The sequence below is a fragment of the Festucalex cinctus genome, chromosome 15 (assembly GCF_051991245.1).
Source record: "Festucalex cinctus isolate MCC-2025b chromosome 15, RoL_Fcin_1.0, whole genome shotgun sequence".
Lineage (NCBI taxonomy): Eukaryota > Metazoa > Chordata > Actinopteri > Syngnathiformes > Syngnathidae > Festucalex > Festucalex cinctus.
Genome location: NC_135425.1, coordinates 16,243,359 through 16,269,211, shown reverse-complemented (window position 1 = coordinate 16,269,211; position 25,853 = coordinate 16,243,359). Strand labels below are relative to the sequence as shown.

The 25,853-nt window shown below is 39.9% G+C and overlaps 1 protein-coding gene and 1 long non-coding RNA gene across 6 annotated transcripts in view; one reads left to right on the top strand and one right to left on the bottom strand.

Moving 5' to 3' along the window:
- The window catches only part of palm2akap2 (PALM2 and AKAP2 fusion), a 68,571-nt gene that overhangs the window by 17,921 nt on the left and 24,797 nt on the right, over positions 1-25,853 (top strand). For 4 of the 5 annotated variants that reach the window (XM_077498618.1, XM_077498616.1, XM_077498619.1 and 1 more), the window contains 6 exons: positions 2,125-2,246; positions 11,002-11,116; positions 11,324-11,345; positions 12,952-13,080; positions 14,921-15,715; positions 20,742-20,815. In XM_077498618.1, coding sequence (XP_077354744.1) covers positions 2,125-2,246; positions 11,002-11,116; positions 11,324-11,345; positions 12,952-13,080; positions 14,921-15,715; positions 20,742-20,815 — 1,257 coding nt within the window. The remainder of the gene's footprint in view (positions 1-2,124; positions 2,247-11,001; positions 11,117-11,323; positions 11,346-12,951; positions 13,081-14,920; positions 15,716-20,741; positions 20,816-25,853) is intronic. The other variant, XM_077498617.1, reaches the window with a different exon arrangement.
- Positions 887-8,157, bottom strand: LOC144002927 (uncharacterized). Its single transcript, XR_013278844.1, has 3 exons — positions 8,036-8,157; positions 2,104-2,226; positions 887-1,044 (listed from the first exon to the last, which is right to left on the bottom strand). It is a non-coding gene; the product is annotated as an uncharacterized LOC144002927 (long non-coding RNA).

Genomic DNA, 25,853 nt, shown 5'->3' with positions numbered 1-25,853 from the left:
CCTATATAGAATTTATACCACACCGACATTGACAGGATTAAATACATCAAACTGGATAATGGTATCATAAACTGGATAGCGATTAGACTCCACCTCTGTGAATTGATTTCATGCTGCTGAGATGTAGCATGCGTGGGAAAATGGCTGTGAGTTCCTGTTTTGCTATAAATATCCAGCCTGTGGAAATAAAATACATTCCTTTCTCTAATTAAATGCCTTAAACACTTTGCATAAGAGTCCTTTATTAGTAAATGTAATTCCTGACTACTGGTGCTTTCCAGCTTTAAACACCCACTTGTGGAAACATTGACAAAGGATTGTTGATTGAAGCCATGCACACCTTATGTTTCTGACCATTAAAGTGTCATTCTCAATGTAATGGAGTCCTTCATGCTGATATACATGCATCCTTATAGGATGTTGCATGAAACGTTAAGCACTAAGCTCATAACTGGACTGTTTTCCAACAACAAGAGCTTTATGCATAAGCGCCAACAATCTCCACAAACACAACTCCATTATGTTTTGTCATCACATAAATAATTTAAAACTAAGTATTACTACCATCAACGTAAACAACAGAGCTGATCAGATTACACAAAACATGTTGGTTTTCTACTAGTTTCATTGCAAGTTTTTCCAAGCCAGAGTTTACAAGATTTAATATTGGTCAGTCTTCAGTGACTGCTGCATAAGCTTAAAAATATGAGGCCGAAATGGTTTTTGTCTCATTATGACTTATCTCTGCTTTATCTAAAGGCATAGGGTGCGCCAGTAAAATTTTGCTTTTAAACCATTTGATGAAATAATCAATAGTGTTGTGACTGCAGAATCCGCACTATAGGAAACCTTGCTTTATTGAGCGCAACACCTCCCTTGAGTCAGCACACTGCTGTGTTTACTTTTCATACATACACCACCAGTCGACTTGATGTAATCAGCATCTGGTCACATAGTCCCATTAAATGGCCATTACGTCTGAGAGCCACACAGCCAAGCAGCATGAAGCAGACTTTGTAGTATGGCCTCCAGGGGCCTGGTGCCCTGAGAGAAGAAAAGGAGACTAGAACTCAGGGATTTGATAAGGACAGCTGGGTCTCTCAGGTTAGATGCACTGGTCTGCAAACAAGTAAATGTTACTTTGAATTCCATAGTCAAGTATTTCCTGCATCTCTGTATTTTTATTTATTTTTTACCACTTATAGTAATGAGTACGATGGCGTATGAGGGCCACATATAAATATATATATTTTTTTAGAGTGGGTTAATATTCCGAGAAAAAAACTTGTATATTTGCAACATTATAAATGGGCAAATTTGAGAGAGAGGAAAAAACTCACAAATTTACGAGAAATAATCTTTCAAATTTGTGACATTCTATACTGGCAAATTTGCGATAAAAAAAACTCACAAATTTCCAAGAAATAAACTCGCAAATTTGAGAGAGAGAAAAACACTCCAAAAAAATTGGCAATTAACTGTCTGAGTTTTCAGACACATGGCGGTTCCATGTCAGGACTCAATAGAGTGTGAGAAATAGCAAAGTGTCTGATGAATCACAGAGGAAATAACAGCTGTGGCCTATTCCAGCTGACATTGGGCGAGAAGCAGGGTATGTCCTGGTCGTTTGGAGTCGTTAATTAACCTAACATGAATGGTTTGAAATGTGTTTCCTGAGAAAAGCTCCACAACGAAAGGCACGATCCCGGATTCGAACTCTGATCTGTTTGACTGTAAGGCAGTCAATTGGAAAGAAGAGCTAAATTGATATATGTGAAGTTTGCGTGGTTTCTGGAAGGGAAACGCACACACAGATACCCACAACCAAATAGCTCAGCTGTCACAATCTGACAACAGGTGGTATAATATCGAGGACTCATTTCTGCATTGTGTGCATGGGTTTTTTAACTAGTTCAATGGAAGTTCACCATTGCTAGAACATAGTTCTTATCCCCATGTAATTAATTACCAGGGTTACTTCTGGGATGTCAAAAATTTTGACACCGGGTTCATTAATCTGCGCTGGAGCTCGCTCAATACAAGAAAGCAATGTTCTTCCCAGGTCTATCAGAAAAAGAGCTCAATATTTAGGAACATCCTCACCTGAGGTATCTCTGTTTGCAGTCCAAAGCCATGCGGGAGCGATGGCTCCTCCAGGGAATGGCAGCGGAACAAGAGGAGGCACGGCGGAAACAGCTGGAACTGGACGAGGAGCACGGGAAGAAGCTGGAAGACGTGATACATAGGTAATGTTTGGCCTCACTATGTCTTCTAATACTTGAAGCATTTCACAATCCTTGGTTCAAATAGATCAGGCAGACAGATGCAAATAGAATAATCTGATAATAATAAGCTGATTTTGAAGTATATTATTTTTAAATTGATTCGGTGTAAATCCGTCCTCTGTCCTGTTCTGTTCTGTCACTTCATGCAGCTAAGGTCATATCGTCTATGACTCCCTATAACTCAAATCAAATTATATTTCTACACAGACTGCTTTAGAAAAATACTGAATATTTGTATTCTTTCACTGATACAGCAGCACATCAATTCTTAACAAATGTGGCTATGTGCGTCACTTTGATTACATCAGTCACATTTGAAGTGTCAACCAGGGTCTTAAAATAGAGCTCTAATTCTGTAATACTGCATGTGGCACATCACAAGCATTCTCTTGTCTGCAGTTACTAAAATGCACACCAACATGCCAACACTATAAGTGTAGAAAATAGCTCCTATTTATTTTAGTAGAGTATTTTAGGAACAGCTTTTTCAAGAGAAGCCACAAGAGTTAAGGACAGAAAAAGAAGAGAGCACGAGTGGTACACATTATGGCAAAACAGTGGCATGGTGCAAGAGAAACAGGTGAACGTGGGATGTAATTGACAATTTAGGGAGGTGGTGAGAAGACAGAACGAAGGGGAGCAAGTGATGCGACTGTGTCCATTTCCTGCTTTTGTGTCTTCGGGAGGAGTTTCCTGATTTCCATTAAGCATTAATGTGGGATCATCACTTAGTCCCAGATGAGGTTGGTGCATGAGATCACTGAATATGAATAAAATGCCAGGTTTTGTGACATAACACTTGGCTACAGTCGACTTGAAGCGTTTGTCCTCTGGCTGGATGTGGACATGACCACACCTTGTCCTTTTATGTGCCAGTTATTCGTTGTAAGAAACCAAATGGACCCTGAGCAATTCGACTGAAACCGACGGAATTGTTGTGAACATTTGTTTCTCCACCCATGAAATAGATGATGGAGTAAAAAGCCACAATATTATTTTCTTGTAAGCAACAGCTATTGCAGATTGAACCACTATTATATCAAAGCCGAAAACTAAGTGAGCTACATTGTTGTTGGATGCACAGATGAACATTAGCTAACAGTGTTATAAACGTTTGCTTCTGATAACTGGAACATAAACGCCATACTCCCTTATATGGTAACAATTACTAGCATAGCCAACACAGACAGAAAAAAAAAAAAGTTGATTCTGTGACTTTAGAGACGTAAACTAAAGTCTAGAGTTTAAGCATACAGTATACTGTGTTGCACTTCAGGATTCAAGCTCAGTAGCTGTCAAAATAGCCCAAAAACTAGCCAGTTCATAAACACTATCGTTCACATATAAACACATATAAACATTTAACTTTTAAATGCTATTTTTTTTACTTAATGAACCTACGTTATGCGCCATTTTTTTTTCCTTAGTGATTAACGTTCCAGTCGTCCTCTCTCAGGATTGTTGTTCCGGTGAGCTTATCACTTTCTATTCAGTTTGACAGATTCTGTCCTGGTTCTTGTCGTCTCTCTGCAATTGTCCATCAGTCCTTTTATTTAGTTCTAAACTCTGGTTTCACTATCATTGGGGACCAGTCCAGGTTGTACCCGCGTCTATGTGGTCTGTGAGGTCAGGCTCCATTGCTCCAGGCTGCCCGTGAGCCTAATGGAACTATATGGAATGGAAGGATGGACACATATTGTAATATTTTATTAAAGAATTGAAGTACATAATAAAACGACACCCTCCAGATAATATGCCTACATTTGGTGTGAATAATTTATTATATTTGAGAGATGGATGTCATAGCACCCTGGACCCATTTCCTCATCCATCAATGCATACATGAAAGAGGCTTTGTTAAGCACCAGCTATTGTGAGCTTATCGTTAGTGCTGAAACAACGGAAACGTCACCCGTGGCCACAGACGCCAGGATAACATTGGCACGAAAAGGTAAACAGCAGTAGTGAATGGTCAAAGCACTGTGGAGCAGATTGTCACTTGAGTTCAGCTGAATAGTCTTGTTGTCTGAGGAGAACATTAACTTTGTGGTTTGTTGTGCTTTTATTAATGAAAGCACAACATTATTATTATTATTATTATTTTTGCTACCTTCCTGTGTGATTAGGATCTGCGTTAATTCCTTCTGCATAAAGCCTTTTCTGCACTTAGCATCAAACAAACTTATGACTGGTAAGAAAAGCCGGATAAGAATGTTCATGTACATACTGTAAATCATAGCGCATATGTAACCAATAACTACTGTATTTACTAATCTCAGGAGTGCTTTTAGCTCTATGGTGCTTTGTGGTTGTATCTCCCCTTGGGACACAAAAATTTCAAGGCACAAATATTTTTTTGTTTGCAATGCTTAACCACATTTATGATTAACAACAAGAATAATTTCTGCCAGGTTCTGCTAGAAAGGAGATCTAAAAGGACCCGATGGAAGCTGTTAGAATTTACGATCCCCAAATATCCTGTAACCTTAGCAACCACTACACAGTGGACATAGGAATTGAGTGCGAGGGATAAGGTATGACCGCTTACAAATCCTTCTTGTAAACATTTCCAAATTAGGCTCCAGCACTTTCTTACTAAATGCACAGAAGCCCTGGAGGCATCCTCTCCCATCTTCTTTTTACAACTGTTAAACTGGGCTAGTGGACACTTTTATGAGAGAAAGTGACCAAGACAAAGCCGACACTCTTTTTATTGGCCCACGTGTCTTTTGACAGCCTGCTGATCACACAAGAGCATAGAAAGACTGTCAACGTGTCACTTATTTTGAAACAAAAGAAAAATAGCACAAAACCATAAAGTACCTTTGGAAGATGCAAACCAAATATTTTAAACATTATTCCAAAAACTAAACATAAAGGCAGGAAAACAACGGCATCTTTGTGTGAGCGTAATCCTTAAACTGGAAATAACATAAATCAAGAGGAACAGCATGATCTTTGTACTATACACATATGGAAACCCCTCCCACTTCCTCACCCCCAAAATGTCCTTTAGCAAGATTTTTTGGTCATAAACCAACTTGGGAAGCATACAAAGCGTCATGGCGGTGAAGAAAGAGGGGTCATTGTGTGCAGCAGAGGACGCTCACACTGCCTGAAGGACAAACACGGAGTGAGCGAGTGTGGCAGTGGGAGTTTTACAAATATCCCTATCATTACATGGCCAAGCTAAGTAAACAAGAGAGAGGAATACAGCGTAAAAGGCCCTTTCACAATGTGGCACTGACCTGACATGTACCCATACTGTGCTACATTTGGACTGCTGCTATTTCATGTTGCACAGACATATTTAGTCACATTATAGAAGAGCGGGCCTATGAAACACTGGGTGAAACCCAGAATTTTCTCTTCTTCTAATTTCTAGTTCCAGATCGTAAAACGGTCAGCTGATAGTACTGGATGGCTAGTATTTTTCCTGTGTATGTGTTTTGTCATTGAAATGTTTCAACCACTCCTGCTATTAGAGAGACACGGAAAGATATGCTTCATTTTATGTGACCATACACTGAGTCATTTAACAGAATAAAGAACTATTTAGCTTCGTCCAAACCATGCCAAACAAGGCAAATTGAACCTATGGGATCTCTTGTCCATGTATGGCAGAATGAAACTATACTTAATGCAGGAAATAACACTGCCTGTTCCACATTACGTAAGGCTTTGAAAATAATCATCTTTTGCCCCACAGTGTGAAGCATTGGTGTTTAGATCATTTCTCAGTACAGTACGGTTACCGCTTCCAAGAACATAATTGCGAAGTGAGATTGTCAAATCGTTAGAACTTTGCTCCATGTAGGCTCAATTGTAAGTTTAGGATCTTGTAGGGGTTGTTAACTACTTCCAAATGCAGTTTGTGTTCTCAATGTACAAGACATGACAAACTGTTTTAATTAAACATAACGGAAAGGAAAGCAAATGCCTGCATTGGACCTAAAACTGGTGCTTCAGTGACAGATACTTAAAGATTGATAGACATTGGTTTTACAAATATAATACTCTTTTGATTGCCAACTGTCATAGAGGCATTAATTACTAACGTAGAGTAAATGTTTCTCCATCACCAGCAGTTTCTTCAACAAAAACCTGAATGACATTCATTCTTATTGAGTGCTCTGCGGTCTTGCTTTCATCTGCACACACCCGCCGTCTGGTTGACTTAACAGCCATGTAATTTAGACAAACTGATGCTCTCATAGCAAGTACATTATAATAACAGTGCAGACCCGTCAAGCAATTTCCCAGGAGCGGACAGCTTCATCTGAGAAACAAATTATCTTTACAGCTGAACGCACAGAGAAACAAAAGAGCCATAAACATAGCAAGAGCAGAAAACGAATGAGCTACTGCACTATACTTCATATATTGAATATTTCTTAAACCACAATAGAGAAGTAGCTTCAACCGTCATCAAGTCCATCACCCAAAAGTGAAACGTATCCGTATTTTATGTTGGTCCTCACTTTACATGTTTCAAACATACAGTCAATAAACCCCTTTATTTAATTATAGTTTCCTTCTCTTAATTAAAGAAATTCTGAATCCAAACAGGTAGACTATTTTTCACTACACAAAAAAGCATTTCCAATGTCTTCAAAAACACAATATCCGTAAATTTTAAAATACCTGATCCTATAAATAATTGATGAATTGGTTCTCTGTAGCCAACCTTTAAATTATTTTAATCACTTTTTTCTTTTATTTAATAATTGGGTCAAGATTTGTTTCATAATAGGCTTACATTTGTCCAAACTTCAGCACAATATTACATGAGGCAACATAAGAAAAGAGTATGATGACAATATATTACGAAGACTTTTCTTATATATAGGTGACATCTAATTTCACAAGACGTGTTCTGATTTTTTTTTGTGTGTGTGTGTGTGTAGCGTTATACCTTGTCTAAATTTATAATTTTAGCTGTAGTGTATTGTCAAGAAAAAAAAAAGAAAATTATTAGAGATAGAAAACTATTGTAGGGTGCACAATATTAAGTGTTTAATGGTAGTCTGCTATATTAATTACACTATTATTTACTATGCAAAGTGCAAAAGTAATAGATGGGACAATTCCAGTTGATTTTATAGGTTATGATGGAGGAGAGAAATCGATAAATATGCTACTGAAACTGAGAGGTGTGTTTGAACAGGAGAGAAAAAAATGAGCAGGAGAAAGAAAATAATAGAGCTAAAACATCTGTGTGAATTGGATGAAAGCCTACACTATGCTTTTATTTTTCTTTTTTAAACACTTGAGACTTCACTTCAAAAATTCCGAAAACATGCACGGTCATTGAAGACTAAAGGTGCGAGTGCGAATGGTTGTCTGTTTATATGGGCCCTGTGATTGGCTGGAGACAAGTCCATGGTGTACACCGCCTCCTACCCAAAGTCACCTGTGACCCTAACGAGGGCAAGCAATATAGGAAATGGCTGGATCGAACATCTGATTAACCACACCAGAAAAAGTTCCATGCTAAAATGCAAAGGTTGATATATTAATGAATGGGAAATAGATTTGAGACTTTTACAAGAGTATAGAAGTCATACTTTTTTATTTGTGAAATTCTTGGGAAAATGGTGGCTCACTGGCACGGCTTGCTGAGGCTTACCTCAACCAGTGTGATCTTTCCAGCAGCTCTGCATCTGGGAAACTGGCTCCCAAGAGAAGAAGTACACCCAGAAGGAAAGTTCACATACAGCACACATGAATTAGTGTGTAAAAATACTCACTTTCTTTACCGCGTGGTTGGAACTTCTCCTTCTTCCTCTATAGCATCAGTCGTTTGGGTGGCTTCTGAATCTCCAACGCATGTGGGCATATGCACACAGTCCACCACCACACATAAAATCAGATATGCACTCTTCCCTGTCCTGTATGATGTGGAAAGCCGGGGCGTTTCCATGGCAACTAGCCTGCGGTTGGCTGACAAGGCGGGACAGTGACATTGGCACTGTGTTCGCTTTTAGCAGTGCCACCGCCAGATATATGCTGTACATAACGTACCAATTTCTAGAAAATCATCAGACTTTATTGGACAATAATGAGCTAAAGAGTCTTGCATGTTAACAATCTCACTTCGTTTTCTATATAAACGTAGCATCAAGGAGACAAAATATGAGAAATAAGTAAAGTGGAGAGTTCATGACACAATCCCACAATACATTATGCACAAAAATGCAGTATTTCCTTTCACTTTACTTTCTGGTATTGCTGCCAGATGGGCATGTTTCTGGTTTGGTCACTAGAGGGTGCCAATAGTGTATGGGCTGTGTGCTATATGTGCTGCTTAGCCTTGCACAGTTGCCAAAGACCATGGAGGGGCCGTTACATTTGATAGACTGCGAGATGGAGGCATGAAGCATGTGTTTTTCTAACTGATCAACACAACACATTCATTAACTGCGCCACAGTGGTTCAATGAAGTGTTCAAAAATTATTTAGCAATTTAAAATATGTCTGTGTCCAATGACGTATAGTGATTAGCAGAATATTTAAATGTTCTCCAGAACCTACAGTAAATCTGTGTTATCACCTGTCTCCAATTTCATTCAACAGAATAAGGTGGGGCTTCCTTCCTGTTCAACACTGTTTATGTCATGTTGTGAATACAATTTTTTATTGCATTATTCCTACTTTTTGCAGCATTTTTGTTTGGTAGTATGTCGTGACATTTTTTCACTATTTGAGGCAATACGCTATCTAACTTGACGGTGAGAATACCATCTCGTTGAACGGAGGCCCCTGCTAACAATAGAGGTTGATGCAAAATTATGTTTTCAACTACAAAAAAAAAATATGTGTCAAATTTTGGCATGTGCCTCACCCCTCCATCACGTTTCATGGACATAATAAGTGAAGTAGTTGTTGCCTTATCTTGCTTCATAACAAACAAAATATTAATCCTTATGTTAAAAAAGAAAACAAGATAAAGAGGACTAAGGACAAATGTCTCAAGTGAATATAGTCTTACAAAAATGCTGCTCGTTGTGCTTGTTTGAGGTTTCAAGTTTATGGGTCCACCATCCACCATAACTGTGTTTCAAACAATTGTCTACAGATAGACTTCTAATTCTCTTTCTGCTCAGAATACCAAATTCCAGTAGGTCATGTCCATTTAGCTGATAACAAACAAAAGTATGTGATGACTTGACCACTAAACATCACACTGAAATCTCTGAAAATGCGATGAATAAAAATGTCCCCTGAATACAGTGCCCGTCAGATCAACAATGAATCAAACTGCTTATGAAGCTAAAATGTGGGAGTGACCTCTGCTTATTCTGGAAACCTGTGGCAAGAGCAACAGTTTATTGGTAGTGTGATGAAGCTAAAGGTCTTCACACATAATTATGGCACACACATTCTTTGCATCCCAGAGGAGTGTACTAAAGTGTTGCAAGTGCTGGCAGGCTGTGAGGAAGCAACCGTGGTTCTCCTCCCTGACCGCTTCCTACTATTGTTGTTACATCCATCTCTTAATGTCCCTGTGTGCGAGAGTGTTTGACTGTGTGTCTCTTACACGTCAGCGTCTTAGAATTGAGGACTGTGATTGGATGGTTGTGGGATAATTGTGTGGTGTCCTAAATGTAATCCAAAATTCTCTCTTTTTGAGATTTTGGCATAGTACAAATGATAGTGGCAGTAGAATTTCCAGGGTCAAGTACAGTCTGTTCTAGGATGCCAGCTACATATTTGTTTGCAAATCTTTCTTTCTCTTGTGAAATGAATTAGGATGGGCAGCACAGTGAAATAGTGGTTTGCGTGTCTGTCTCACATCGAAAGGTTCCAGGTTTGAATCTTTACTTTTTTGTGTTCCCTCATTTTCTCCACTTGTGTGCATGTAAGGTTATTTGAGAACAAATTTGCTCATTGGTTTAAATCTGAGTGTGTGTGTTTATTTTTGGGGTTTTTTTTATGCATGTGTCTTAAAACATTTTAAGTCCAATTAAGAAATGTGCTTCTTTCAATGTATGTGAAATGACTTCCCCAAAATCTAAACTGGGGCTTAAGATATTACTTACACTTTGAAAAAGAGCAAATAGGATTAGTACTGCAGGATGTTTTGGATGGATCATGCAATTGTTGAGCCGTCATGTTGGATTATTTAACAGCTCAGTCAGGATAAACTTCTTTTAGCCTTTACAGCATTATCCCACTGTGTTCATCCAAGGATTGTATTGTCCCATAACCAGCTGCAAACAACTTCTGATTAACATCAAATTAGGCTGTCTTCCAGAACAAGTGCAATAAATGTCAACTAGCAAACTGTCAAGCACAACTGTTCAGGTTTGGATTGACCTACAAACATTTTTGTATTTAGAAAAAAATCGAAGGATTCATTGGTCACTGACATTCTATCACCTTTCATTATTTTAAATGCTAAAGCTAACCCACTATTAACGTTGCACACAACTGCATCCTTAAACAGCACATCATGAAGCGGAAACAGAAATTCAGAACATGTTGTTGACAATTAACTCAAGTCCAAGCCACTATTGTAGTAAATTATGATTATAATTGACATGGTTGACATTGGGATGAAATGTAGAGCCAACTCTTACTATCACACAAATCTGTGTTTCTGATTGTGTTGAGTTGAATTTGGCCCGACTGATGTAAGCAGCCGCAGTATGCGGGTCAGAAGCAGCAAACCTCTCCATTATCGACCAAATGTGTGCTATTTCTGTGTTTGTAGGCTGGAATCCGAAATCAGCGCACTTGAGAGTGAAGAATCTCTCATCTCAGCTAAAGAACGGGCTTTACGGGAACGCCTCAAGGAGACGGAACGCTCAATAGAAGACCTGCAGAAGGTACACAACATGAATTTGGAAAAAAAAAAAACTTTTAAGTACAACATTTTGCAAAGCAACACATCTGGAGTCATAAAGGTGTTTTGTAAATTGTTTCAATTACATTTGAATCCAAATCTTTAGAGGCATGAGTTCCATCGTATATAGCAAATAAGCTGAAGCTATATCACAGGGATTAATGAGGTTATTGTGTCTTCTCTTTTTCAGAGTCTGATGGCCCATGATGGAGGTATGATCAGTAACACATGCACAAATACAGTTGAGCCTTTATTCAATGAACTCAGTTTTAGCGGATTTCGGAGTTAGTTAACCAATAGAAAATAGTGTCTTATTCCCATTTTTGCCTAGGAAATGTTCTTTCCTATCTTATCCGAGTGAGATGACCTGACAGTAACAACAATTAGTATCTTTTGGCTTTTTTATTTTATTATTAAGTTAAAAATATTTTGCAGGTGAATTCTGCAAACTAAAGACGTTACATTGGCAACACTCAATCGCACACAACAATGTCAGTTAGGTATTAAAGTTCATGTCAACCAATGTTGTGCTTTCCCATGTTAAAAAGGAAACACCTTTTCATGTCTCCTTGACCCTGAACAAAGTTTAAGACGTGGCATAAAGGTCAGGAGATTTGACCTTTCAAAAAGGCGTAGGGGCATACTCGGCAGCCATGTTGGTAGGGGCGACATCCCCAAAGGCAGTCAAAATCATGGACTTTATCTTAGCGCAGCTCAAAATTGGCGTATCTTATCTACCTAACGTTAACGTTGACACTTGTCACATACACATCGCTGCTGTACTGATATAGGTACAACTGTTTTTTTTGTGTTTGTTTGGGGGTTTTTTGTCGTCACACCATTCTTTATGCCATCCAGTTATAGCGGAGGCAAAAAAAGAAAGCGTTAACTTGGGGAAAACGACGAGCTGCATGCTGTAGTCCATAAGGCACGTTAGGATAAATTTTAAAACTTTTCAAATAGTTTCAACTGAAGCTTCTTGATAGACTGTGTGTTTATGCGTTTATATATACAATATAGGCCTCGAAGAAGGAGAAAACTTTCAATTCAACAGACAATCAGCTTAAATGTTATTAGTCCATTAAATGGAGCTTCCACTGTACTCATGACATACACAAAGTCACCTTTAATAGGATAGCTGTTCTTCCCAAAGGTGTCAGTTACTGTTTCCAAATATGTGTGCGTGTGTCACTGTGTGTTTGTTTGGATAATAATCTCGCTGAGGCAGGAGCGATTCGGGCCAGAGAGCGCCCATGAACCTTCAAACACACACTCTGATTGCCACGGACAGAGCACGCAGACATGTATACTTACATTGCACACTAGTACTAAACACATGCACACACCATGCTCAGCAAGACTATTGACGCTCCCACTCACACAAGGCCATGACTCTGCAGCCTGCAGTCGCTGGCTTTATCCCCCCACTATTCTCCAAAAAAGCCCTGTAAGCCCCTGCTGCTTTGTTCTTCCCATCACAGGCACATGCAAAAACACACAAATACACACACAAAGCAGTGACATACACACTCTCTCGCTCACGCACTCTCACATGTTTTTGCTGCATAAGCACTTGAAACTCTGGGGTGCTACAGTTGCCGTGGACACAGAAGTGAGACAAGGACAGTGAGACGGTGTGTGTGTGAGGAAGTGGATGGTTTACTTCGTCTTTTTGCGTTTGTTTGTGTCCCCGTTGTGTTGGTCTGTGTGGGTCACTCTTTGCCACCAACATCACTGACCGTCTTTCGCACTGACCTCCCTCCACCCCTCCCCTCCTCCCCTCCTCCCCTCCTCCCCTTTGTGCTCGCTCGCGCTCAGTAGAGGCCATCGGCTGCACGTCCGTTCCTCTCTCGGCGGGCGCGGATTTCGATCCCGACCAGCTCATACAGGCTACGCAGACCCGGACCAGCGCACCCGCGCCTGGAGAGAAGGCAGCTCCGAGACCTGGTAAGGATGGAGAAGGATGACAAGGGAGAGAAGTGGGGAGGGGGATGGAGGGAGGTGGTCCGGTGAGGGAGGATGAAAGGGCATCAAGGGTTTGGGATGTGGCCAAATTGGATTAGAGTCACACAGAATACAAAGACAGACAGGTTAGTAGGTAAGTATACCTGCTTATTAAAGTCACACATCAATATATTGTTGGGGTGAAACTGAATGCACACATCCCAAAAATCTAAAAAAAAAAAAAAAAAAAAGACATTGCCATTACCATATGCTAAATAAAACCTTGGAACAGCATAAACATTGAACTACATGCTCAGTAGGTGACACTGTTTTTGTCATTGCTAAAACTTATAAAAGGTTTACTAGGAGCTACTTTTTTTTTTGTATCAATTGTATCAATTACAGTATTACATAATATAACATTGTGGAGAGGTGGAACATCGGACTTTTCGGTACGTAGCATTTTCAAGGAGTATATTAAGGCCTCTTTTTCTCAAAATTTATCTGTAAATAATATATAGATTTCACTTTGCAAAATTCAAGCATATGTAGGGGTATATGAATATCTCTGGTGGTGACTATTAATTGTCAAAGAAAAATATCACTAAATATTTGAGTCATCATGAAATAGAAATAATACAAATTGACTAAATATTTTAGATTGCAATCTGAATGAGCCTGGATTGATAACAGATGTGGGGCAATTCAAGGCTCTGGTGTGAAACAATTCTATGTTTCCAACAATTTTGGGAAATCACGCATGGCTCGTACGTGCCCAGTGCTCTAAGCAATGTACATAAAGGGCACAATTTGATGCAGAATAATTTGGGAGCCCTGACGTCCATCGAACAAACTAGAACATACAATATCTCAACATTAGTAACCATTGATCTCATAAATGTTCTTCTAGATAAATGACGACGTAGTACCCCACTTTTATCAACCTTATTGATTGATATGGGAGGGGGGGGCAAAAAAACAGACATTTGCTAGACAAGCCTGATGACATCCAGTACAAGTGCTTCATTTTAGTTGGTTTTGTATTAGTTTTAGTATTAGTTTTTTTTTATATAAATATGGAATACTGTATTTGTCAATTGCAACATAAAAAATGTTATTAAAGTACTTTGTTTTAGTTGGTTTGTATTAGTTTTAGTATGTTTTTTTATAAATATGGAACACTATTTGTCAATTAAAAAATAAAAAAGGTCTTTAAGTGCTTCATTTTAGTTGGTTTTGTAATAGTTTTAGTATTGGTTTTGTTTATAAACGTGGAACACTGTAATTGCCAAGTGCAAAATTAAAAAAAAAAAAAGAAAAAAAAAAAGGTCATTAAGTATTTTGTGGGAAAAAGTAAGGTAACCTACAATTAGGAAGAAGAAAAAAAAAACACAATACCGAAATAAACACATTTAAAATTAATCCAGAAATCTTGTATATGACACTAATTGACAAAGACGAAAATTCTCACAATAATTGTAGTTAATTTCACATTTAGTTTTAGTTATTTTGTTAGTTACAATATACTTTAATAACCTTGCTACATACAATACATCAATGAAAGCTACAACCACAGCAATTAAATATATTAATGCTTCTGGACAGTGTCAATTAAACCTGAATGTTTTTTATGTTTGTAAAAGTAAAATATTAGATTTTCTTGTATTGGCTCATATGCAGGTATAATCTACATAAGCACTGTAAAACTAATTGACTTGAGATTTTTTCTGTCTACTGTGTGTCCCCATCTTCACGCTTCACTCCTTCCACCTTCTCCACCCTCCTCACTCTTCCTTCACACCCCCACTCCCTTCTGCATTACCCCCCTTCCCCCTTCTAACAGCAATGTTTGCCATGGAGATCAACGTGCAGCACGACCCTCAAACTGGAGAGCAGCGCATCCTGTCTGCTAACCGCGTCAGCCCCTCCGAAGCGGGCTCGCGAGGCGTCAAAGTCTACGACGACGGCAGGAAAGTCGTCTACGAATTCACGTCCTCCGGGGGCGTGTCCACGACCTCAATCGAGAATGGGTGGAGCTCCTCGCAGGTGGACCAGCTCGTCCAGAGAGCGGCGAGACCAGGTGAAGTGGGAGATGATAGCAGGGGTCAGGTGCTGGTTACAGCTGCGGACGATCTGTCCCCGCCATCCTGCGCCCCGCCCTCTATCCCGTCGAGCCCGCCTGCCCAGGTCACGCTGCAGCGGGAGACTCGGCTAGGCATGATGCCCCCATCCGCGGCGCCAATCGTGACGCAGCCCGGCCCTTCAGACCACCCGGGACCAGAGCTGAGCTCCGTGCCGCAAGCCAGTGCAGAGCACCCGGTCACCATGGTGTTCCTGGGCTACCAGGACCTGGAAGACACGAGCGAGAGCCGGCGTCTGCTCGGCTTCGACGGCGCCGTCAAGGCCGAGGTGGTGCTGATCGACGAAGACGACGAGAAGTCCCTGAGGGAGAAGACGGTCACCGACCTGTCCATCATCGACGGCACGGCGGCCGACCTCGTGTCGGGACGGCCGGTCACGTCGGAGGCCGTCAGCACGGAACTGTCGTCCGACGGCCGTGAGCCCGACAGCGCCGCCTCGGCCCCGCCGAACCCCGACGCCAACAAAGCCCCGCCTCCTGGTCTCACCCCTGCCACAGGTACAGACAAGAGGAAACGCTGCAAGTGCTGCATAGTCATGTGACTGAATCTTCTGCTTCCTTTTTATTATTACCCACAACACCCTTCTTTTCCCCCTCTGTCTTTGGATGGTTACTAACTGAAGCACCTTCTCCTTTGGACTCTTGAGCGGCTGCCGCACTCACGCACACGCACGCACTTACGCCTTCATTCAGCCGTGCATTTCTGCTTTTTTTTTTTTTTTTAAATCTCTGTCCACCTGACAAATTCAAATCAATCAGCAGGAACTGGAATCTGTTATTTTGCTGCTACAGTCATGACAGACAAAAACAGATAGATGGAGAAACATCCGTTTGTTCGCCAAGCTAGGCTACAATCGGCTAGCCTAGATTTCACAGTTAGCTACCGGGTTTTCAAGCTAGCACACCATAGAACCACGCAATCACCTTAACGATTAAAATGTTTTTTTGTTTACAATATGTTCTATGCACCCCCACTAGTCTAAAAACGGTATTCTGATTAATATTGTGTTTGTGGAATATGAGTTGAGTAGCAAAATCAACTTGTTTGTATCCATCTCAGGGCGGCCATTTTGACACTTGCTGTCAACTGAAAATGACATCACTGTTGCTCAGGGAACAACAAGTCACGGTTCACCTGTTTTCTGAAGCTGAGCTGTGATTGGTGGTTACCTGAGCAACTGTGATGTCACTGGCAAAATGGCCGCCCCTGAGATGTATAAATACGGGTGGATTTTACTGCGAAACTCATATTCCACAGGCACAATAATAATCACATTTATTTAAAGAACATTTTTGGCTTGACTTCCCCTTTAAGGAGACAAAGACCATTTAAAAAAATAATGACTGCATATCACTTTGTTTTTCCGACTATCTTGGTCCGTTAATTCCTTTCATCCAAACAAACACACACACACATGACTTAAAGAAAGAGTTGTGTGGAGTTGGTGTGTGTCTTTGCAGGGAAGGGGAGGGTCCTTGTTGCCTTGGTTTCTTCATGTGCCTCTATTATTCTTCCACCTGAATAGTCATAACAAAACAACGGAACAATTACGGTAGATTTTCTTTTACAAGTTTACTTTTTTATTGTCATAACATTTTTGTTGTCGTTTTGTAAAACAAATTCCAGATAAGTTTTGGGTGCTTCTTTCAATGAAAAAATTAGTTTTCATTAAAATAACCCAACCAAATCAACTTGAGCTATTCCACCAATGAAGTCATTTCCTTCCATTCAATCACTTCCTAACTCAGCAGCCAATAAGAAGCCATGAATCATCTAATGGGAATTGTGCAGCCATTTCTGACTCAGTGTATCTAATGCCACAAATTCACGAGCACATTGAGGAAACACCACCAGTGACAGCCTATAGAATGCACACACAGATTTATATGAATTACCAACCACCATTATGGTTTATTATCACAATCAAGAGAGTGTAGCAGAAACACGCATGCAAGCTTAATTCAAGACTCTAAATTGTGCATAGGTGTGAATGTGAGTTCAGTTTGAACGATTTCGTCTATATGTTGACTGAATGGGTTGCCCAAAGTGAGCTGGCATAGGTGCCAGTTTACCATAACCCTAACGAGGACAAACAGTATAGAACGTGGCTCCATAGCCAACCACCGGTATTGCGGAAGTCAATTTCTAATGTAATTCATGTTGTCTGCCATGCAGTGCTTCTGAGGTCCACCACAACACTGCCAGCTCTCGCGACGCTCTCCTACCAGGCTCTTTTATTATTGCTATTATTATTATTATTTTTACACGGGTGCTACAATAATGCGGCCTGTTTAACACAATAACTTTTATACTTATATACAATACAGCTCATTTTCTTGGTCGGAGGCCAGCAGAGCTTCCAAAGGCAGCAATCATTCATTCATCGTTCAGGGCTAATGAATGAATCTGATATGTAAATGCGAGAGCAATAATGTTGCATTCAATGTCTGTATCGCACATTTCCTCAAAAAATAGTGGCCTAGATGGACCTAATAATACCGTCATGTGTCTGGGTGAACGTTCTTGTTCAAATAGTGCCACGGTATGCAGCTTAGATCATTCCAGAGCAAACGATTCAAACAAAGCTGAAAGAAAATAAATAAATAAATAAATACATACATAATATTTTTTTCAGTATTAATATTATGGAATTATATAAATGCACTTCACAAATAAAAATCTAATGCCTGAAGAATTATTTACCATAACGGAGGGCAGGTACTCTGCAATAAAGTAAAGTCATGCCAATGGCCACTATATGAGGAAGTACTTTACAAACAGTTTAAGAATCCAAATGAATCAAATCCACAAAATACATGAATTAAGTGGTGCTTGTGTGGCTCAGGTGTGTAACCATATGTACTCGGCCACCTTTTAATAAATCACCCAAAAATAAATAAATGTTATCATTATCTTAGAATGAAACAAATGTTAAAATATGATACAAAAAATTCTAAAATCTAAATTTCTTCCCATCTCTCAATGATCCTGTTATACCTGAATAGTAATTTGCCTTAAACTAACTTGCTTTATTTAGTGCAATTGGCCACTGCTGCTGAGTGACCGGCCAATAGCACGCCCTGTGTAGTTAAAGAATGTAAATACTGAAGGCTCTATATCCAATCCACTAATGACTTTATTTTTCACATCTATAGTACACTAGAGATCACTATTAGACATTTTTTATATCATGTTCGTTCTACTTCTCGCATTAATCTCGTATTTAAAACACACCCAACTATTGTTTTGTTCCATCACAACCTCATGTGAACTCCTCCTAACAACTAATTCCTTCTGCAGATGTGTCACGTCGACTCCCAAAGGCATGCGAGGACATTTTTGCAGGGGCAGGATCCTAACTAACCATCTCAATAGATGTGCATGGTTGCCTATTAACTGCATGCTAAGCAAATGTTTCATTTCGCGCCCACGCAGACCACCAATGTTTTTAGATATCCTGGCAACCATTACAAATGTGATTGCTTAGGTAGTATAAAAGGTTGAGCATCATGCGATTTTATGGCAACCAGTTCATGGTGTACTGTATTCCGCTTCTCACCCAAAATCAGCTGGGATGGGCTCCAGCTCAAACTCGACGTTGAAATTAATCTGACTGGTTTTGATTGCGCTACCTGGTGATAACATCATTATTTGCTGCAAACACATTAGATTAGTGTCAACCCTCTTCACTATCACAGCATATTTGTTTGTCTTCTGTGGAGACTGTGCAGAGAGATTACACCAACAATAGGACATACAATAATCATGTCCAGAAATAGCTTGGGCTCATGGAGAGCTGAGTTGATGAGCAGTTTGCCTGTCTGGGTTTGCTCGTTGTTGAGCTTGCAGCCCCACTGCCACTCAGTGAAGTACTACTTTAGCTCTCTAGGGGGCGCCCTTTCTTCCCCTCTCCCTGCCCTCATGGTTGTACGGACTGTTTATTAAAAAAAATAAAAAATAAAAAAAAGGAGCCATTTTCTAGACTATTGTTCACATTTCTCTCTCTCTCTCTCTCTCTCTCTCTCTCTCTCTCTCTCTCTCTCTCTCTCTCTCTCTCTCTCTCTCTCTCTCTCTCTCTCTCTCTCTCTCTCTCTCTCTCTCTCCATCTCTCTATGGTTCTTCAGTCTCACTATCACATCCTCCCCACCTTTTTCTCTGACGTTTGTATCCTCTCACAATCTTTGGACAAATAAAGCTGAGTTTCTCCAGTTCAGCCCCTGCTGTCTCTTGCTTGTTGTTCCTCCCATCTGTCTCTATTTAACATTCACAAGGATCACAAGCTCTTCTCATTGCACCCCTATAAGTCTTCTGATAATATCCACCGCCACTAACCACTGCACCTTCTGTGGTCACAACACTATATACTTTTCTCACAACATTATAGTCATATCATTATAGAGTTTATTCTTGTAGTATATACAGTAAGAGATTTAAGAGTTATGTGATTAATGGCAAAAAAAAAAAAAAAGAGTTCAGTTGGTCAAAAAATGATACAGTTCATCTTTTTATGTACAGTAAGAAACTATACAAATTGGAACCAATTTCACAAGTTTCAATACACCAGAGTCCACTGTAGTGGGAGCCTGACTGAGTATTTAGCAGTTTATTCTGTACACACACACAAAAGAAGGACCAGAAACCTCTTACACGATTACTGTAATCCGTATGAAACATGAAAAGGCAGGTAAGTAATGAGGAAAAGAAATAGGAGAAAGAGAGCTACTGCATTAACATGAAAAGGAAGAAAAATTTATATTCTGTATTTATTACGTGCTCCATTATTATTTCAGAATAAACTGGAAATGCAGTATATAGCGGTGTGAGGCTCTGGCACAAACATGACACGCATTACAGAAGTCATAATAGCACGATATAACTAATCATATTAGAGACACCATGACAACCATATCTCGGCCACACATACTTTCCATCCCTGGCTGTGTGATAATAAACACAATAATCACATTTTCTTGGGACAATGACTACGTAACGTAAAGCATATGACTCTGCCTATTTTTATACCATTCTACAATATTGCTCATGTAGCTCTTTAAAAAAATAAATAAATAAAAATACATTAAAAAGCACAATTAATGATGTATTTCTCAAGGTCACATCTGCTTTCATGGAAGCACATGAAAGAAAATGTTATGGAATTAGGATTGTTTAAATCGAGTTATTTTCAAATATTACTTCTTGAACAGAATAAACATTCACTAATTGAATTCTTATTCAGAATTGGTGTACGTGCATTCTGAATAACAATCAAGGAAGTGCAGTTTTTCTCTGTAGAAGATACTCCAACCTTGACAATACTATACCAAAACTTCTGAGTGCCACAATACTGTTCAGCAGAGATCGATTTTGGAATGCTCCCACTTTAATATTCGCTTTGCATTTGTTCAATAAGTTAGTTAATGTGACCGTAACTGTATAAACAGATACATGGCAGCTAATATAACTACCGGGACATTTACCTGCATTTTAGTATATACAGTACATTGTTTTTTATTTTTATCATAGGCTATGGGGATCTCGGGACAACAACAAATGGACATCAGGTCGAGATGCCGAGCAGATATCCTCACACTGCCATGGTGAGTGTATGCATTCATTTGCATGTGATTATGAAATACTTTGCTCATTTAGCCGCAATGTTTAACTTGTTAAGCACTGACTAAGCGCTTAGGGCACTATCTGCTTCATCTCAGGGTAGAAAATATGTTAAATTATTTAGCCAGTAATTACCTGCTTTCAAATTTGTGCTTGTATGTTTTTCCAAGTAATTGCTTAGTGGTGAAAAACTACTTTTAAGTCAGATAAACAAAGTCGTAAGACATTCAAGTGTATTTAATTCTCAACAGACTTACATACACAACGATGGTTGCTTTTACTGGGTATGTTGTTTTCGTGCTTTCTGCACAGATTTATCTTGGTTATGTCACATATTTGTCCCGCTGTTTGATGCCAGGTAGAATTTATAGGGCTAGATTAGATAGGCAAGATAGATTCCTGTTCCTAAATCTGACAAGTCATTTGTGGGGGATTTATACAATACTTAGCCTACTTTAGCTAAAAAAAAAAAAAAAAAAAAAGTTTTTTTTTTACAGTGTACACAAAGGATAAACAAAATAAATAAAAGAACTTCCATGGGGTCCGTCTGATGCAAATTAGTTCACCCCCACCCCATATGGCTTGGCCACTGCCGAGGACAGCTTTTGTTGTCATAATGAACGCGGGGCAGCTTGTGCGTTACAACAAAGCAAGGGCTGCTCAGTATTTCCGACTTTGTGACTTCGTTGCTACATTTAACAACTTTTCCAACCCCTGAGTGACTATTTTTTGAAGCTACTTTTTGTGGTGTTATTGGAGACTTTGTAAGACTCAGAATCTCCAACCAAAGCAGGTTCACCCATCTCCGAAAACACCACTGCCTAATTTAACCATATTCTACCCCATTATGCAATTGTCCATGAATTGTATTTGACCTCATGGAGGCAGCACTTTCATCACTAAGTAATTTAATTACACTTTTCAAACAAATATGACCCATGTGTTGCCAAATAACATGACTCACACGTTGCCAACTTTAAGAAACTAATGCTGTTATAACACTGTTAGCTAACACCCAGCTGTGATGCTAACGCTGCAGCTCTGCTTACTATTTGGCTTTGACGTAATAATGCTTGTGCGAGTCGGCACTCCTGCTCTCACTGCCAGATCGTGCGGGCCGAAACTTGGTGTGCATATGGTATTATCTAAATTTGCTACATGCTACTGTTATTTGACAATGGAGCTAGCTTGCATTTTTTGGAGCTAGGGTAGTAACACAAGATTTTTCTGGTTGTTCAATATTACATTTGATGTGTCGGCAGGCACTTCAGAGACCCAATACCACGGTGTTCTTGGTTTATGACAATCCCAACATACGGTAGTTTCAAGGTTGTCAGCTACTTTGAATAGAATACATTGTACGGCATTATTATTTTTGCTAAGCCCCAAGGAAGAAAAAATTATTTCGTGCCCACCTCAACTCCCTGTCACACTTATTAAAACTTTTTGTGTGTGTGTGTGTGTGTGTGTGTGTTCTGTAAAGCGCTTTGTGACAGTTCAGGCTGTTTGAAAGCGCTATATAAATAAACTTGAGTTGAGTTGAGTTGAGTTAAAACTCATCTGCTCCCAAAAACGTATAAATACATTCTATTTTAAATGTTGATACAGCCTCAATTGCAAAGAACGCTTGAAGAAATGGTAGTTATTTCACAAACTGCCAGCAGATGGCAGCAGAGCAAAGGCGATCAACCAGGGCCATGTTGGGGGGAAAAAAAAGCTCAAATACTCACAATTCTAATTAGATTTGTGAATAATGATGAAACTTAGCTATATTCTAATGCTAATTGCTACAAAACGGAAACTGATAGATGAAAGAAGAGACTCTAATCTTTCTTTTGGTAGGTTGCATGTTTTTATAGCAATAGAACACAATATTGTGTGGTCCTTGCAAAATCAGTCAAAATCCAATAAAACAGCTAGGAGTGATTGGGATTGCTTCTGTGAAAAGGGTTGGGAGTGAATGAGTTAATTGTTTAACCATTAATTTATGATTAGTAGTAGTTGTCAGTTGCATCACATATCACTTTTTCAACAACCGCACCAATCAGAGTTGCTGGTCATGTAAACCTGAGGACCACGAGAAAATAGAGTGTGGGCCGCAAATTGTCCCCGAGCCATACTTTGGACAATCTGTACAAAAGGCATAAGTAGAGCCTGGGTCCCACTGACTGGGTTTGCTTTGGGCCTCCAATGACTAGCTACACCGCAGTCCAGAATTCGTTGTGCAACGGAATAAATGAAAGAAGTTCTAAATAGGCAACCTGATCCTCACGGGGTCATAGGTCAGCCCCCATTGTGCTGGCCGGTCGCTGGCGCTCTGATTGTCTCTGGAAGGGCTCCGAACACACTCCCGCCAACTGCATTATTCAGCACGCGTGCCGAGAGAGAAAGAGAGAGCGAAAGGGGGGGAGTGGAGCAGCAGAGGGAGGGCGAGCAGGGCAGGAGAAGAGCGCAGCAGAGAACAGTCCAATGCTCAAAACTGGCGCGTGTCACTCACTGGCTGTTAGTGCTGGACAGGGAGCACAACATCCTGGGCTGAAGGAGTAAACGTTAGACTTTTCCTACCACGTTGTACAACGCAAGCGAAGGCAAAACAAGACAAAGGAGAAAGAAGTCACAGCCAGTAGGTAAGCGTTACGTCTCTGTCGCTGAAACCCGGTCATTGTTTTCCTCTTACATCTGTCCTCCACTCTTGAGTGAATACCACCAAAACCTGGACTGTAGCTTTACTATAGTGTGACTGCTTCAAAATAACAGTGCTAGACTATGAACAGAAGATAACGTGTGTCACACAGAAGCTTACAATGACATTGATTGGCTTTTTAGTGTGAAGGACACTGCATACTGCAGTCCATGAGAACAGTGGGAGGTCAATGGACAAGAATCTCACTGCAGTCTTTTCCTCAGTCTTTGTGCTCCTTTTTGATCTGAGCCGAAGATTAAAATATGAACAAGCAAGCATTGGCTCTGTTTTTTTGTTCTGTGTTAGAGTACACCTCAGCAAAAATAATCTGTCAAATTTTCACTTTTGATGACCAGTTGAAAATTGAATGAATGAGCACATGACAGGTTCTCCCCCCTCCACATCACTTTAACCTACATTCAGAATGACCTTAACCCACTTTTCATCAACTCGCACTAGATACGGTTAAAAGACTAGTCGTGTTTCTTTTGTGTATTTCATGGCTTGAAAAAAAAAAAAAGTTATATGATTATGGAAGTTTCCAATCTGGTGTGTTCCCATCATATCAAATTGGTTTGCACTTTATTACACCAAATACTTCTTTAGTATCGTAGTTGTAGTTTTCAGTGGTCGGCACGTCTGCCTCCCAGTTCTGTGATTCTGGGTTCAAATATGGCTCTGGCCTTCCTGTGGGGAGTTTGTGCGTTCTCCCCATGCCTGCACAGATTTTCTACGGGTTCCGTGTTCCACCTGCATCCCAAAAAAACTCATGGTAGGTTTTAAAGTGGAAGTCAACCTTAAACATTTTTGGACAATAATATGTTATATGTGAACTCACTAGTCTAAACATGCCATTCTGATTAATATTATATTTGTGGAATATGAGTTATGAAGCAAAATCCAGCCATTTTTATCCATCTCAGGGGGTGGCCATTTTGCCACTTGCTGTCGACTGAAGATGACATCACAGTTGCTCAAGGCTCAGGTAAAAACCAATCACAGCTCAGCTTGTCATGGCCTGCGCCTGAGTTCATGACCTGTTACGTGTCTGTTTTGGTATTGATGTAACTCCATCCAGTTTCAACTAGTTTGGATATATGATGTTTGGACTTTGTGATGTCAGGAATCTTTTATGCTATAATGTTTATTGATGTCCGGAACTGTAATTGATATCCGGATCTGTAATTACTGGGTTAACAGCCAATCAGGGAATTCCATGTCAGTTACTGGTAATCACATGTCTGGCCACAACCAATGAGGTTGATTCATTGTCTATTTAAGGGTCTGAGAATTGTGTTTGTTGAGCCTGATTATTGCTCAACTGTCGGGTGTACTGCGTCTCGAAGTGAATAAATGGAGAAAATCTTATTTGTGTCTGCATTCTGGGATCCAAACCTTTCAGCACGCAACACAGCTTCAGACAACAGGTGAACTGTGATTGGTCGTTGCCTGATCCCTGAGCAGCATTGACGTCATCTTCAGTCGACAGCAAGTGGCAATTGGCCGCCCCGAGATGGATAAAAACGTCTGGATTTTGCCGCTTAACTCATATTCCACTAACACAATATCAACCTAAAAACCATATTTAGACTAGTTGGGCTGCATAGAACGTATTATTGTCAAAACAAATTTTGGGGCTTGACTTCCCGTTTAAATTGGCCACAGATGTTAATGGTTGTTTGTAACATAAGGTACTTTAGATAACATCACCCTCTTATAATCGCCGAAGTCATGTTTTTGCAAAAAATATTTTTTTCCTAAATCATCTCCTCTGATGCAAATGGTTTAATTTTTGCAATTTTGTGTTTCCTAAAAATCTGAAAAATGACAGGCGATTATTTTGAAATCATCTATGTGATGTCTGAGGCTGAACAGTAGTGGGCAGTGTAAAATGACTACACAAAGAAAAGAGATGACGAAGAAATAAGTTATAAAGAAGAACGTACAATTTGGTGGATATACACAAGATGCCATACTTATTTGTTCAGTTTTCACTAAAAATTGAGCTTGTTGAGAATAGTCTAAATTTAAGTATCTTTCCCTTCCCACCCCTCTCTGCACCAGCAAGTGCAATACCACAGACAGGAGCAAGAATTTTATCAATGCTGTCTTCCTTCCAAACCTCTCCCTTTTCCCAGAAAGCTCCTCACCGACATCATTGTAGGTTATACAACAGCTGTGTAGTCGATAGGTCTGAAGGTCAGGGGGTGAAACGGGGTTCTGAAGGGGAACGGATAAGAGGGGCGGACACGATGACGATAACATAAAGCTCCAAGGAGAGATAAAGGGCGGTCCAGGTGGGAGAAGGGTGTAGCCGCCAGTAGTGAACTGGGAACAGG